General features: G+C 31.7%; 2 protein-coding genes across 3 annotated transcripts in view; one reads left to right on the forward strand and one right to left on the reverse strand.

The window, feature by feature from the left end:
• LOC126834665 (uncharacterized) overlaps window positions 1–4,201 on the forward strand; it is a 13,166-nt gene extending 8,965 nt beyond the window's left edge. For both annotated transcript variants that reach the window (XM_050566760.1, XM_050566761.1), the window contains exons 2-4: window positions 522–1,452; window positions 1,582–2,063; window positions 3,035–4,201. In XM_050566760.1, coding sequence (XP_050422717.1) covers window positions 540–1,452; window positions 1,582–2,063; window positions 3,035–3,463 — 1,824 coding nt within the window. In that variant the 5' untranslated portion in view covers window positions 522–539 and the 3' untranslated portion in view covers window positions 3,464–4,201. The remainder of the gene's footprint in view (window positions 1–521; window positions 1,453–1,581; window positions 2,064–3,034) is intronic.
• A 920-nt stretch (window positions 4,202–5,121) lies between these two features.
• LOC126834168 (transcription initiation factor TFIID subunit 1-like) lies at window positions 5,122–14,575 on the reverse strand. Its single transcript, XM_050565911.1, has 25 exons — window positions 13,625–14,575; window positions 13,371–13,565; window positions 13,107–13,289; window positions 12,716–13,023; window positions 11,754–12,140; window positions 10,980–11,220; window positions 10,765–10,899; window positions 10,486–10,709; window positions 10,282–10,402; window positions 10,080–10,221; window positions 9,882–10,012; window positions 9,572–9,793; window positions 9,250–9,509; window positions 8,830–9,001; window positions 8,628–8,769; window positions 8,293–8,562; window positions 7,864–8,219; window positions 7,561–7,794; window positions 7,340–7,484; window positions 6,984–7,274; window positions 6,769–6,911; window positions 6,579–6,701; window positions 6,167–6,269; window positions 5,947–6,099; window positions 5,122–5,890 (listed from the first exon to the last, which is right to left on the reverse strand). The coding sequence occupies exons 1-25, from the start codon at window positions 14,105–14,107 to the stop codon at window positions 5,640–5,642; spliced, it is 5,415 nt and encodes a 1,804-aa protein (XP_050421868.1). The 5' UTR covers window positions 14,108–14,575; the 3' UTR covers window positions 5,122–5,639.
• Window positions 14,576–14,790: the final 215 nt, after the last annotated feature.

The following is a 14,790-nucleotide window of genomic DNA, read 5'->3' on the forward strand; positions in this document are numbered from 1 at the left end:
ATATGGTGTAACATAACGGTTTAATACAACATTTCAAACGCATGACTTCTAGCTAAATTATAGTTCATCTTTATGTTTAAGATAAGTAATTTGTGTAAAAGTCGGGTTTATGCGATAACTTATTATTGTAAGTTTTCTATGTCACGACAGTCGTATGTATCAATAATTACTATAATATCTAGATGATGAATGTCAAAATTAACGCTACACATTTTTCTTAAAACAAATGTAACAGTTATTTTTTCGATTACTAGGCCTAAATAGTATGTATATACAATTAGGAATTACAAATTCCTTGAAACATTTTGTTCGTACTAATGCGTCAAGTGTCAACTAATTAAGTTCAAAATACTGTTAGAATAAATACCAGTCTAACGAGTAGACCCATTTGTCGACTTTTGTCAACCCAAATCCTAATACATATTTAATTCTTTCATTTTTAAACTTAGATACTATAGTTTATATATGGTTTTGATGTTGGATACAGGTGATAAATAATTTTTTAAAATTTTTTCTTTTAGATTCACTAATTTCCACAAATGTTGACCTACATAGATGTACATCTTACATATACTCTCTCGGTGACTGGAGTATTAACTTTGATAACATGGCCGTTCGTAAGCCGTTTAGAGCTGTTCAAGATCATATTTGTCTGCACAATGGCATTTGTTTACACAACGCCTTGGGACAACTACATTATCTTCAATGACGCCTGGATGTACTCTGCTGATAAGATAATTGCAGTTATAGGTTATGTGCCAGTCGAAGAATACATGTTCTTTGTCATTCAAACCGTGATGACGTCACTTTGGGCTCTAGTCTGTACCAGGTGGTCGCCTGCGTGCTTCAATTTTAACTATAATCAAACAAGCCATAGACTGATACGGTGGATACCAATACTTTTAATGTCACTAGTCACAGTTAAGGGTTTCCGGATGGCCATACCCGGACAAGAAACGTTTTATTTAGGGTGTATACTATGGTGGTCTAGTCCGGTGATCATTTTTCTATGGTACGGGGCCGGTAACTACTTCGTAAAGAAACTGGCCACTTCGTTGGTCGCCGTCGTAGTGCCCACGCTGTATCTATGCTGGGTCGACCAAATAGCGTTGAAGGACAACGTTTGGCACATCAACGAGAAAACTTCCTTGAAGATATTTCTCGCTGAGGATCTGCCGTTCGAGGAATGTCTGTTTTTCCTCATCACCAACGTGATCATAGTTTTGGGCGGGTTTGCTTTCGACAAGGCTTACGGGATGTCTGACACTTACACCGTCGAGTTTCCCTGTCGTTTCGGCATGAACAGCAGCTACTTCTCTCAGCAGATGCGAGCGTTTGCGACGGCCGAATGCAACATGCCGGCGCTGGTGGCCAGTGATATTAGACAATGCTTGGACGTTCTCAAAAAGGCGTCCAAGTCGTTTAACGTGGCCAGCTTTGTGTTTCCACCAGGTTAGAATAACAGCTATACACAGAATATTGTTTTTGTGACATTACATTTTAGTAAAGCGTTCCCGTTTTTTCGATTAAAACAATTACTAATGTATCAAGTATAATCGTATTTTGTTTTGGTTTTTTTAGGAATCCGTCTGGACTTGATGATTTTGTACGCTTTTTGCCGCGTCACCGACGACATGATCGACAACGAATTGAACGTGACCAAGAAGAAGCGAAAACTGGAGTTGACCAAACAGTTTGTGGATCAATTGTTCGTCGACAGAAAATCTGACTACGACGTGCAAACGAAACCTCACTTGCCCCGGGTTTGTTGGTCCGAGTACGAGTCCGAGCTGACTGATCAGGAAATGTCTTGTTTCCGGTCAATATCCAGGATTTCGTTTTACTTGCCACGAAAACCGTTCTACGAACTGATCGAGGGCTACAAGTGGGACATTGACGGCAAAAACGTACAAAGCGAGAAAGACCTGTTGCTGTACTCGAGTTACGTGGCTGGCAGCGTAGGCGCATTGTGCGTGTACGTGATGATGTACAGGACCGGGGTCCACTTGGTTGACGATAAGAGGCACGATTACGTGATCGAAAAAGCCAAACAAATGGGACAGGTAAGCAGGATATTTTAGAAGTGTAATAACTTTGTTAGATATTTTACCATATCGACGGGGGTGATAGAAATTATACAAATTATACATTTTGTTAAACCAATTTTAAGTTAAAAAAGACAACAGAACCATAGGGTTCTAGGATTTGGACATTCGTTTATCTTCTGCGCCTTATCCCACACAAATAGGTCGCGGCACATAAATTCGCTATCCCCGACGTTCGGTTTGAAAATGTTAGCAAATGTGTATGAGTAGGCTAGAATCAAAACTAATATGATCCAAAAAAATTAGTTGCCTTATAGGATTTTTGACGCTAAATCCGAATGTATCAGATATTTTGAAAACATGAGAACATTTGTATATGTATCTTTCAACATGTGGTTAGAATCGAAACCGCTACAAGTTCCACTGGAACATAAGAGTTTTGATACTGAACTATTTTTAAGCCGAATAATTTTTAAATATTTATATTTATTAAATTTTAAGAAAACTAATGTGATTTTAAAGAATAAAACATTTTTTAATTTTATAAACAATTTGTATTGTTTTATCTGATCTTTTACCTTTTGGTGTTAAAACACACGTTCCATGTAAATTATTATCAAAACTCACATATTTCAAACTTCAATCTAAAAAAAAAAAAAAAATGTTCATCGACTAAACTTGTGTATTTTGATTACATATTTGAGTTTTTCGGTTCAAACTACTTTAAAATAATGTTGTTTAGGAAAACCCTCTCCTAGTATTTTTAGTTTTCTGAAAAATATCATTTTTGGATGTATCTCGTGAGTTTTGATTCTAGCCTACTTAAGTATTGGAATAAGGCCTATTTTGTATTTTACAAAATGCACTTTTTTCTGATGTCGGTACACATAAGAACGGTACACGTAAGAAGAGTCGGCGATAACGACCGTTCGTAATCGTTTTGCTGCACCCTTGTTTGTTTTCTAACCGATTTTGTGTGTTGTGTGTAGGTATTGCAGATCGTCAACGTATCCCGGGACATAGTGACTGACAGCGAAACGCTGGGTCGGTGTTACGTACCCACCGAGTACATGGACGACGAAGTGGAAGAGATGAGAATACTGTGTGACGACAAGACGCCGTGGACGTTGGGCACGAAAAAACTGAAAAAGTACGCAGTCAGGATGATCGAGTTGGCCAACCGGTACCAGACAGAATCGTTGGCCGGCATCCGGTGTCTGCCGTACGAGGTGCGCGGGCCTGTCCTAGTGGCCACGGACATATACCGGGGAGTGGCTTCTGCCGTCCAGGCCAGCCCGACGTACCCAAAGCGAGCGTCCCTCGGAAAATGGGACAAAATCCTAGTAGCCATCAACTCGTTGTACTTTAAAAGCTTGACGTATTTCGCCCAGTCCTCCGAGTGCAAGTACAATTGTTGATCGGCGGGCGCGCGATCATCGCATGCCGCTTCGACCACCACTGTCGTCGTCACCGCTGCCGTTGTCGACGAAAAGTTCACTATAATGTTAATGTCCGTTAATATATGCCTCGCGATTAGCATATTTCTGCGTGTGTGTTTGTTGACCCTTTACTTGGGTTTTCCGTTACATATATTTTTACGTTCAGTATCATTATTACGTCATATAATATTATACACTCACGACGCACAACATATAATAAATTAATTTTATATGCGAATATACCTTTATAAATATTATTTTTTGCAAATTGTATACATGTAAATGCACGCATTGTACATTCAAAAAGTTGGATTTTTTCGAAAACATGCATTTTATTAATATTTTTTCGATTCACGTTTTAAAAATATATATTTTAAATGAATCCTGTTATAAGCAATAGCTATATTTTTATACTGTTTGATTGTTTTTTTCCCTCATTTTTTTGTCATTAAGAATTATACGCTTGGACATGATTGAATGAATGAAACCAATGAAACTATAAATTTACTATAATGTATACATTTTTTTAAAAGTACAAACTTTCTATTTTAAATGACATTGGAATCCGGCCAAGTATAACCTGTTGACGTTATATAACACCAACCACTAACAACATTTATAGATTTACAGATATTATGTAAATGCATTTTTTTATATGTTAACAGTTAAAGTATATATATTTGATTTAACTAATTTTGTACAAAAATATCATGAAGATTAAAGATAAAAATGTTGATTGGTTTATACTTTATAGTATTATTAAAAATGAAATGCAAAGATCATAAAACATCTTCCTCTCTCCACTCCCTATCCTAAAATTGGAATACAATAGTTATTCAGTTTAGACATTTTTTAAGTAACACTTGTGGTTATATAGTTATTAGTTTTAAAGAAATAAAATAAAGAAATATTTAAAAAAAAGCCTTAACCACAAAAACTTAGTTTTAACTAAAATAGAAATTAGCCTAAACAATAGTTTATCTATAAATGATAAATAAACAGGTTATCCATTATCTGTGAAGTAACAAACAACGTTATTAATATTATTAACGTAACATTATTAATAACGTAACCAATAAAAAATGAGCAATTATTTAAACTATTATGTTATTTCATTTTTGCTCAATTTTGATCTATAATTACTAAAAAACTATAAGTTCTATCAAAACTTGTAGCACAATTTACAACAAATAAAATATTTTATTAAATTTGATGTCCGACTGATTAGTTGAAGAATAAATTGTTTCATAATAAAGAAAGGGTTGAAGACAGTAAAACAAGCAGTACCGTTTTAAATACTTAATTGTTGTATTTGAATTTTGTCATAGAAAAAATAAATTGTAAAACAAGAGTGCAAAAAAGGATATTTAGTTAAAAAAAAACACATTTTATTACAATAATATGATAATACAAATTAGAAAAAAAAATACATAGTATGTAAATACATAAATAGGCTATACATTTCATAGTATATAGAAAAAAAAGTATGATTTTTTTATTACATTTTTTTAAGTAAGACAAATTAATAATAATTTAATTTATAATTTGATATATTTTTAGAGATTTTAAAGAATATCATTTTAATCCTAAATGTGAAATAATAATAATAATGAAAATTTAGTTTCCTATCATAAAACAATAAATATCTAACATTAGAATTTGTTTGCTTTAATTGACTAGATTTAGTGAAAATTTTATACTTTCAGGTTTTTTTTTAAATTAAACTCATGTTGGTTTGACAGTAAGACAATCTTCTATATCTTATAAAAAAAAAAGCCTATGACTATTATCGTTTGAATATTTTCTCTACTAATAATCGCATGAAAATTTTTAATTTGCCATTTATAACTATGCAAATTTGATGTCTCTAACAGGTTCTTATTTTTTCCATAGCTAATTTTTTATTTATAAAATAAAGCTCACAACTTTCTTTCAATTAAGAAGTACAATAGGAATTTTTTTTAATAAATAATAAATTATAAAAGTTTAAGGTTGTATACAATGAATAATGTTAATTTTAGTTATATTGTTTATAGATAATAATTAACCAATGACAAATAATAAATAATAAATACCATACATATTATCTTAATGGATATAAAGAAAACTTACTCGTGTTATAAAGAGACGTAAAACAGTTGATAACATTACTATTTTAAAACCACAATTCTCCTAAATCACCTTCTGTTTTCATATCACTATCATCATGAACATTTGTGTTTTCATTCTTGTCCTCGTCTGAATCACTGATAGCCAAATCGTCATGAATTTTGGCTAAAACACTGCTGTTTTGATTACTTTGTCCAGCTACGCTATCGTCCGCGATATTGCCGCCAAATGCCATATTACCGGTAGGCAAAAAATCTGAAGGATCGTAATTTGGGTCGACATCCATACTTTCGTCACCTATTAAAAAAACAGAAATTATACGATGTTAGATAAACATGTTTCACACAATTCACCTTGGATTTGGTTGGATAAATTTTCAGTAGCTGAATTGTAACTTGTGTTACCGAGCAAAACCATGGCTTCAGCTACTTGTTGGCTATCGTCATCCGGTGGGTTATCTCCAACAACTTCCATGAAATCGTCTTCTTCACTCGAACAATTTAAGTCTAAACAAATTAATTATAAGTGTCTAATATGTATCACAATAAAGACATCCTAGTGAAATTGTTATACCGTCTTCTAAAATATGGTGGTTTTGTTTAAAACTACTTTCTGGTTCCATTTGGAACTCAATGTCTTCAATGTTGACCTTATGCTCTTGAGGCGAGTTTAAGCTCTAAAGAATAAAAAAAAAATATTACTCTTCAAATGTTTCAACAAAATACTTTGAATCGTGTTAACTTAAAATGAATTATAATAATATAAAAAAAATATGAATTGTAAGATTGTCTTAATAAAGGTCTTCAAGGATATTGTCACTTTTTTAAAATAAATAGTAAATTGATATAATCTCAATATATATCAAAATATTGTGATATTGAATATGTATATTTTCTCTCAATAATGTATTATTTAACAATTCAATAGTATCTATACTAAAAAAAAAAGCTGTTGAAGACCCCCTAGTTTTTCATATTTAACATACATCTTCAACATCTTGCATATCGGCGTAATCGTCATCAGCAACAGAATCAATTTCGACTTGTTCCAATGCTCGAGCTTGAACCAAACTGATATTTTTTTCCAATTGAGTTAGGTATTCATCAAACTAAAAGTTATGTTAAATTTAAATTTAAACAAATGTTAGTTATGTTTTTGTTAAACAAATTAAGTACCCCTTCTATAAAATTGTTTGCTGCTTTTATTAAAGTTCGAGCGTGCTGAGTGTAATCAGAATTTTCGCCATTATAAGCAATACTGTTTTCCAAAATTAAATTAATATCATCTAAAAATTCTTTTCGGTTGTGATATTTATGACCTTGAAGACAAATAAAAATTATAATTAATACACGTTAATTATATATAATCGGTTTTATAAAATAAAACTTACTGGAAACTCGAGATGCAATAGTTTCTAAATCAATTGGTTCTTTAATTACATTGTAGTAATCTTTAATCAATTTTCGATTAACGGGTTTCATAAATGGCCATGATTCACTCATCAATTTTATTTTACCAACAGCATTGTCTAATATATAAGTTAGGGCAACTTGGTCGTTATCATCTAACAAAGGATTTATCGCCTTCTCAAGGAGCATAAGTCTATCTTCTTTTTCGTGTAAACGGTCTACACACACACCCAACATACGTCGTGCAGCGACTGTCAATGAACTTTTAGCTCCTAAAAAATTATGTTCACATTTGACCGATAGTTACATTACAATTTGTCAACAAATAAAACTATACCATTATACAGTGTAGAATTTTCTACAATTTGATTTACATCAGAAAGAAATTCTTCTCGATTTTGATATTTTTTTAAACGAAGTCCATCTCGTATTGTTTGTAAATCCATGGGTCTTTGAACAATATTGTAATAATCTGGTACCAACTGATAAACGTTATTTTTATGTTAACTATGTAGTATAACGACGTAGTTATTAAATTAAAAAAAAATTAGTTTTTACTTTAGCGTTGACGGGATAAAGAAATGGAGTCACGTCAGGCATACCACGCATTTCATTCAAAATTGATTCAAAAATTGTAGAAAGAACTACCAAAGGATCAGTACGACGTCTGTTAGCAGATCTTTCTGGTTTCTTTAGGTAGTCACAGTGAAGTTCGCTTTTGCGCTTCTTTCGCGACAGCGCATCTTTTGGTACTTTTAAAACCAAAGACCTTCTCTTTACTTCTTCTGCATGCTTTAAAAAATAATCCATACATTATAATTTTACTAACTTCATATGTTTTAAATAATAATGATAGCTTACTTTTAACAGTTTACTAGATAATGTGACTTTGGTGCCGTCTACATTGACCAAATCTTCATCTTCTATATTCATCTGTTTTTCAATTTCTTCTTCTTGTTCTTCAGTAAGGGCTACATTAACAGAGGCGTTAGGATTTAAATTGTATTGGGGACAAGCTTTGTTTGTTCTCATATGGCCAACATTGCCACAAGCCCCACATCTGACTTTCAAGTCTGGTTTCATTTTACTAGGTTTTGGTTTACGAGGTTTAGGCGGAGTGGCTTCCATTCGTGGTTTCGGTATGGTAACGGTGCCAGATGTAGGCATTGTTAAATCACTGAGAGATCCATTTTTATTGGTCATTGTGAATCCAAATCCTTAAAAAAATATATGATTTTAATATTATTATAATCTTATTATGTTACATAATAAAAAAAAAAGATTATTTACCAGACTGTGGTCTAGAATTATTAGAAAATCTTTCCCGTTCCTGATTTCTTTTAATACGTCTCAATTGTTCTTGTATTCTACGTTTTTCCCGTTTCATTTCTTCTTTCTGTGCCTCGTCCATTAAAGCATACTGTTTAATGAAACTTTCATCTCTTGTCGATCTAATTTTAACGTATGCATCAATTACAGCTGGCTTACGTACTACTTCTGTCCTTGTAAATTCTTTGCCATCAGCTCCTTGAAATGTTCTATAAATTCTAAGTATTCGACCTAAAACAATAAATCATGTAATTATTTAATCTATTGAAAATTTTAATTTATAGTATTTGTCATACCTGGTTGCCCAGTAGTGGAAAACTGCATACTATCTTCATCGTCCAATTTCTTTTTTTCCCTTTTTCTCATTTCATCACTGTGTTCTCCCATAATCATCTTACGCAGTTCATGTCGTTCCTGTTCTTCTTTTTCTAATGATAACTAAGATAAAAAAAAAAAGATAATGTATTGAATAATTATTATAAAACAATTGTATAATACTTGTGTGCTAGTTTTTTTATTTGATAACATATTTTCAATATTTTTCCCCATTTCTTCTATATCAGAGCAGTCTTCCTCATCCAAACTTTCGCCTTCGTCAGTAGATAATACTTCGTGTGATGACAGCACTCGATTTTGCAAATCAAATATTCGTTGACACTCTTCTTTATATCTATATATTTTTTTGTTTTAAATATATGTTGGAAATTAAAGGTCCAGTTTTTAAGTATAATATATTTTTATAAAAATAATAATTGGACTTAACTTCAAAATTTTAATTTTTATAATGGTTTAAAAAAAAAAAGAAAGTTATATTATTGAGCTTGATAATGTTGCACTTTTCTAATAACTATTTTATTCAGAAGAATAAAGTAACCTTTTGATTTAATATTAATAAATAATAATAATCTAAATTCCAACCTTTCTTGATGTTCAGCAATGGAAAATCGATTTCCTCTAGAAAACTTTGTCATTCCTTCTTCGCCTGCCTTAGCTTTTTCTGTAGACAATGTACGAACCACATCAATAACTTCCCATCGTGACAACTTTTTAATTTCTTCTTCAGGCACAGCAAATTTTCTAAGCAAAGCCTTTGCGTTATTCAACGATAACCTTCTCAAATCAGCATCAGTGCCCGTAACCATACGCTTTGGTTGAGATTCTTGTTCTTCTTTATTTAACTAAAATTATAAATAAGGTAAAGTTTGATAAAAGTTTAATTTGAGTTTAATTTTGTACTTACTGTTGGTTTATTAGGCACTCTAACGTATGAAAATCCTTCCCCACAACCAGTAGGATCAGCTGGGCCAGTAAGTTGCAGTAAGCATTTTCCTTTCATGGCTTGAATATAAGCCCGAGTAGTATTCCATGGAGCCACTTTAATTTCATCATCCATTTTAAGCTGCATTTCTTCATCATCGTCATCTAAACTCGTGAGTATAAATTTCTCACCATACCCAGCATCCTATAACCAACATTTAAATAATAAATTTTAAGTACATACATAATATATTATTGATTATACTGAAAATAACTATTCTTCAAGAACATACCTTTAGTCTTTGTTCTGCTGCAATCATACTAAAGTAGGCACAACACTGCTCAGGAGACACCATGGAACGAATTTCTTCCTCAGACGGCAGACGGAAATCTGGTTTTATTACCCACCAGTTAGAATCAGAACCTTAACATATAGAAAGCAATTTTAGATTTTTTTTTTAATAATGTAAGCTACTACTTATAATTGTTACCAGTTCTTTTGAAATCTGCACATAGCTTAAGACGCTTACGAATACTGCTTTCTGAATGAGACGGAAATGCTTTTTTTATATCATCCATTCTTATACGTCGTGGATAATCATGGCTTTTCCAAAATAAACGATAAATGAAAACCTAACCAAAATATAAATAAACCATTTTTCATTTTGCTAAATTTGAAATAATTATTTTTACTTGTAAAAAATCTCTGACGAAATTATTAGCACGTTTAGAATTTGGACCAGGAACTTCATACAACGGACACAATTGTCCAGAGGTGAATAAAGCATCTATTTCTCGAATGTAATATGCATGTCTATAAAAAATAGTGTTTATTTTTAGTTTTGATATGGAGTTAAATACTTATATTAAGTTTGTTTTAATTAATTTAAAGTTTACCTTGTTCTGATAAGCAAAAAATCTGTATCTATAGGCTTATGCTCATATACTGGAACACGGTATAAATTGTTTTCAATAACTTGTAGAGTTTTTCCAGGTGATAACACTCCCAAAAATGGAGATGTATGAGCATAGGCAACTTCTCCAAAACGTAAACTTGGTGGTCCAGGATCTTTACCGATTTTACGTTTATAATAATTCTTAATTTTTGAACACATGCCCACCTATACAACAAATATAAATGAAACAAAACTCTAGATTGCTTTTTTGAATTCTTACTTGATTCAGAAGAGGTGGGTGCTCCTCACAATATTCAACAAGAATAATTGATCCATCTCGACCAGTCAAATCATCGGGTGTTCTCATGAAAAATACATCTCCACCACCAGAAGCAATTCGTTCTTGTTCCCTGAGCTACAATTATAAATGTTGTTAATTTAATTGAAATGACATTAGTAAGGAAATAATATGTTAACATTGTTTTTAGTACTAGCCTTGGCTTTCTTTTTAATATTTTTTAAAAGAGGATGTATGGAATGAAATTTGGGCTGAGCAACATCACCATGTGAATATCGTTTCATTGGAGGACGATGGAAGTTTCGTAATCGCATTGGTCCCATATGAGTTTGTATAAATGGTGCTTTCAGCTCAACCACAGGAGTAGAATGTTGAATAATATTTCCACCACCAACTTTGAGGCGTAGTGATGTTTCTGATGAGCGTGGCTGATAATAACTAAAAAATTAACACCATATTATTATTATTATTATATTAATTATATTTTTTTTGGATTTCTTAATAATTTTAATAAACTGAAATTCAAAATTGTGGATAAAATTGTGTTGCCGATTGTTATTATTTTATTATTATTGACAGTATTGTTATTTATTACAATGGCTATGTGTTGAAAAAGATACTGACTACTAACTAAAATAATTAAAACAAAGGTATATTCTATAAATTAAAGTTTTAATGGTGTCAGGAGAAACAGCAGGCAGCGTGACGTGACACATAAAAATAAAATAGGCCCAAAAAATTCAATTAATTATTTAATTACGAGATTTGCGCGTAGATGGCAAAATATCAACTAATTAGTATGAAGATAAATGCTGGTATTGTCTACTACTACTCGTGGCCTGTTACTCCCTCTACCCCTATCTGGTCCTTAGCTGGTTTGGCTGGGAGGTAATGACAGAGATGCTAGTTTCAAAATGGTTTTAATAAAACAAAATAAATGTTTTGATAACAAATTTAAAATATAGCAATACCAATCGTTTGAAATATTAAAGGGATCTCTATCTGGTGACTTAGGTGGTGGCATTGGTGTATCTTCTTCCAATACGTTAATGACACCAGCTTTGCCTAGCAGTAATTTTGATTTTTTGACATGTGGGTGTGGAATTTTGACTTTAACTGGTGTAGCATTATCCAATCTTTGCTTAGCTGGGTCGACATCATCGGGTATACCAAGGATAATATTTTCATCATTAGGATCTAAAGTTAATATTTTAGGACGAGGTATTTTGTCCATATTTTGTGCGTCCCAAATTATGTCATCTTCCCAAGTGCCATACACAAGCTCTTCATTTTCAACTGGGAAGATAGAATACCATGTGTCATCAGTAGTATCGTTCACTGGTTGTTGCTTTGAGTTCCTAAAACAATTATATTTAGAAAAATTAGTGTTTTACACGCAAACTCAATATTATAAAAATTCAAACCAAATTATAAACTTTAAAGTTAAAAAAAAAAAATACAAATTCGATAATTTAGACATATTTTTTTATTCTAGTTTGCTCTTGAATTAAATGTAACAAAGCATCCCATGTCGGATTTTAATTTGCACAAAAATAGTTTGTTTTGACATTTTTGTTAGTCGTTAACTACATCTACCACTGTACTGGGAATCCAATAATACCTGAATATCATAGTTCCTAAACTATATTATTTTATCTAATTATGTAATATGATTGGCTCAATTAAAATAAGTTGAAAGAAAATTTAATTTATTAAAATTAAAAGAAGTACCATATAAGAAGTATGTACAAAAAAATCATAGTTGTTTTTTTTAATTTCATAGTAAACAAATTTTTTAATTTTTGAAAATCGGTTTGGTATGATCATTTTTTTAAATGGATACTCGGTTCAATTTGAATTCATAACATCACTATACATAAAGATTACATTTTAAACAATGAAATATAATTCAATTTTTCAAAATAAACCTTACATAATTGGTTTTAGAGCCATCTTGTTTTGTGACTGAGATACATTTATATTAGATGTAGCTAATCTAACTGAACCACCAGCAAGTGGAAGCATTCCTTTTCCTGGTTGACTAAAAGCTTGGGCAGTACGATTAGTACTACTTGGTAACCACCCCGCAGCATTAGTTTTGCTATTTAATTTTTGAAGGACTTTGTGTTTGATATCTTCTCCATTCCAAATTATATCATCCTCCCAATGCAATTGGCTAACCATTAAATACGCATCATCAGGGTATGGATTCTCTTCAGGTTTTTTTTCTTCTTCTTTGGTCTAAAAACCATTAAATAATAATTCATTTAATTAAAAATAATTTAAAAATTAGTAGGTATGTTAGCAAAGAATTAAGCAGTTACTTTGTCTTTAAGTTTAAATCCGTAGTCAAAACCTTCACCATTCTCAGGAACTCCCAACATATCATACCACAATTTAGCAGGTCCATTTCTCCAGTCTGTTTGGTTATTAAAACTGTCATCTTGTTCTTGTTTACTTTGATCTGTTTGTTTTGAAAGATTTTCAATAGGTTGTAAAAATTTTTCCTAAAAAAGTAGATATATGTGTATATATTATTAATTACATTTTTATAAAATAAGAACAAAATCATATTTTTAATAAATTACCTCATCATCACTAGCAATGGATTCGAGTTGAGGCAATGGACCAAATTCAAGTTTTAAGGGTTGTCTTTTAGAATCAACATCAGACGAACTTTCTTCGCTTAGTCTTATTTTCCTACGTTTAGTTTTGACATTACGCCACAAGTTTGGTAAACGACTAGATTTATTAGGTTTAAATAATCTTGAAAATCTTAACACCTGTAAGTAGTAAAATGAACATTAAGTATTTTAACGATTAAAAAATTCTGTGGGTTTACCTTGCCAACTCTAAAGTCAGGAAATATGGTAGTAACATCTACATTTTCATATTTAGATGGTAACATAGCAGCCAAAGGGGTTTCTAGCCGTTTATGATTTGTAGATTGATTAATTTCTTCATCAGATATTTTTTTGTATTTTTCATAATTACTATCACTCTCAGATGTTTTTAATTTCATATCTGGTATCTCTTCTTCAAATAATTCATCTATATCAAAAAAATCTTGAGCCGTTGGGGACTTCTCTTCAATACCATTTATGTCTTCATAGTTGTTTTCTGTGCCAAGTTCCAAGGAACTAATTATTTCAGACACAACAGTGCTAAAACCTAGTTTAGATAGGGATGCTAAATGTTTTCTAGTGTCACTATCCAGAATGTCGTCATTCTCAAGTCGTCCACTGCTGTCGATGTTACCAAACATAAAACTAGTAGAGTCAAAATCATCCGACTTTGGTTGAGTACCTGAATTGTCTTCGTTCATTTTGTTTCTTCTACAAACAATAATACTATAGATAGTTGTTATTTATCCGACAAGAATTGCTTACGAGTAACTTGGTTATTTGCGGCTTGTGCTTAATTATATTCAGTCTTTGACAACGAATGACTAAAATTATGACATAAAAATCAAGTTATAGTACAACAAATATCATAGTTCATTACTTATACCAAAATACTATAGTCTATATACTCCACTAAAGTAGAAATATGAGTAATGACTTATGATGAGACCATGTTTTCTTTCGGTCATTACTTTAACATAAATTATAATAATAATTAATCCATAATAGGATCTTAGCATTCGCCCTAAAGTTTTTTACCGGGTTACTCGCTAATCGCTATCATCACATATCGATATCAGTGATACTATATAGCACGATGTAGAAAAGATCTCTTTTCTACATCGTGTATGCTAACAATTTATGTTATCAATTACACGAAAATCAAAATGGATATTATTATCCTCTACAAACTAAACTACTATATAGACTGAGCAGACGGAGATGCATGTAGTTCCAGCGAGCCGACGTGACTGCGCTGTCAGCAGACTGGATGACGTCAATAGGTCATGTGATTATGCGCATTCGTGTTCTCAGTTTGGTAATATATCTATATAGTACACTTGTATTTATATAGGTATACCGTATATAATATATCCAAAATCCA

The sequence above is a fragment of the Adelges cooleyi genome, unplaced genomic scaffold, assembly GCF_023614345.1.
Source record: "Adelges cooleyi isolate 19-005CV unplaced genomic scaffold, UGA_ACOO_1.1 ACOO_flye_CR_arks_rails_tigmint_CR_PRNA_21, whole genome shotgun sequence".
Lineage (NCBI taxonomy): Eukaryota > Metazoa > Arthropoda > Insecta > Hemiptera > Adelgidae > Adelges > Adelges cooleyi.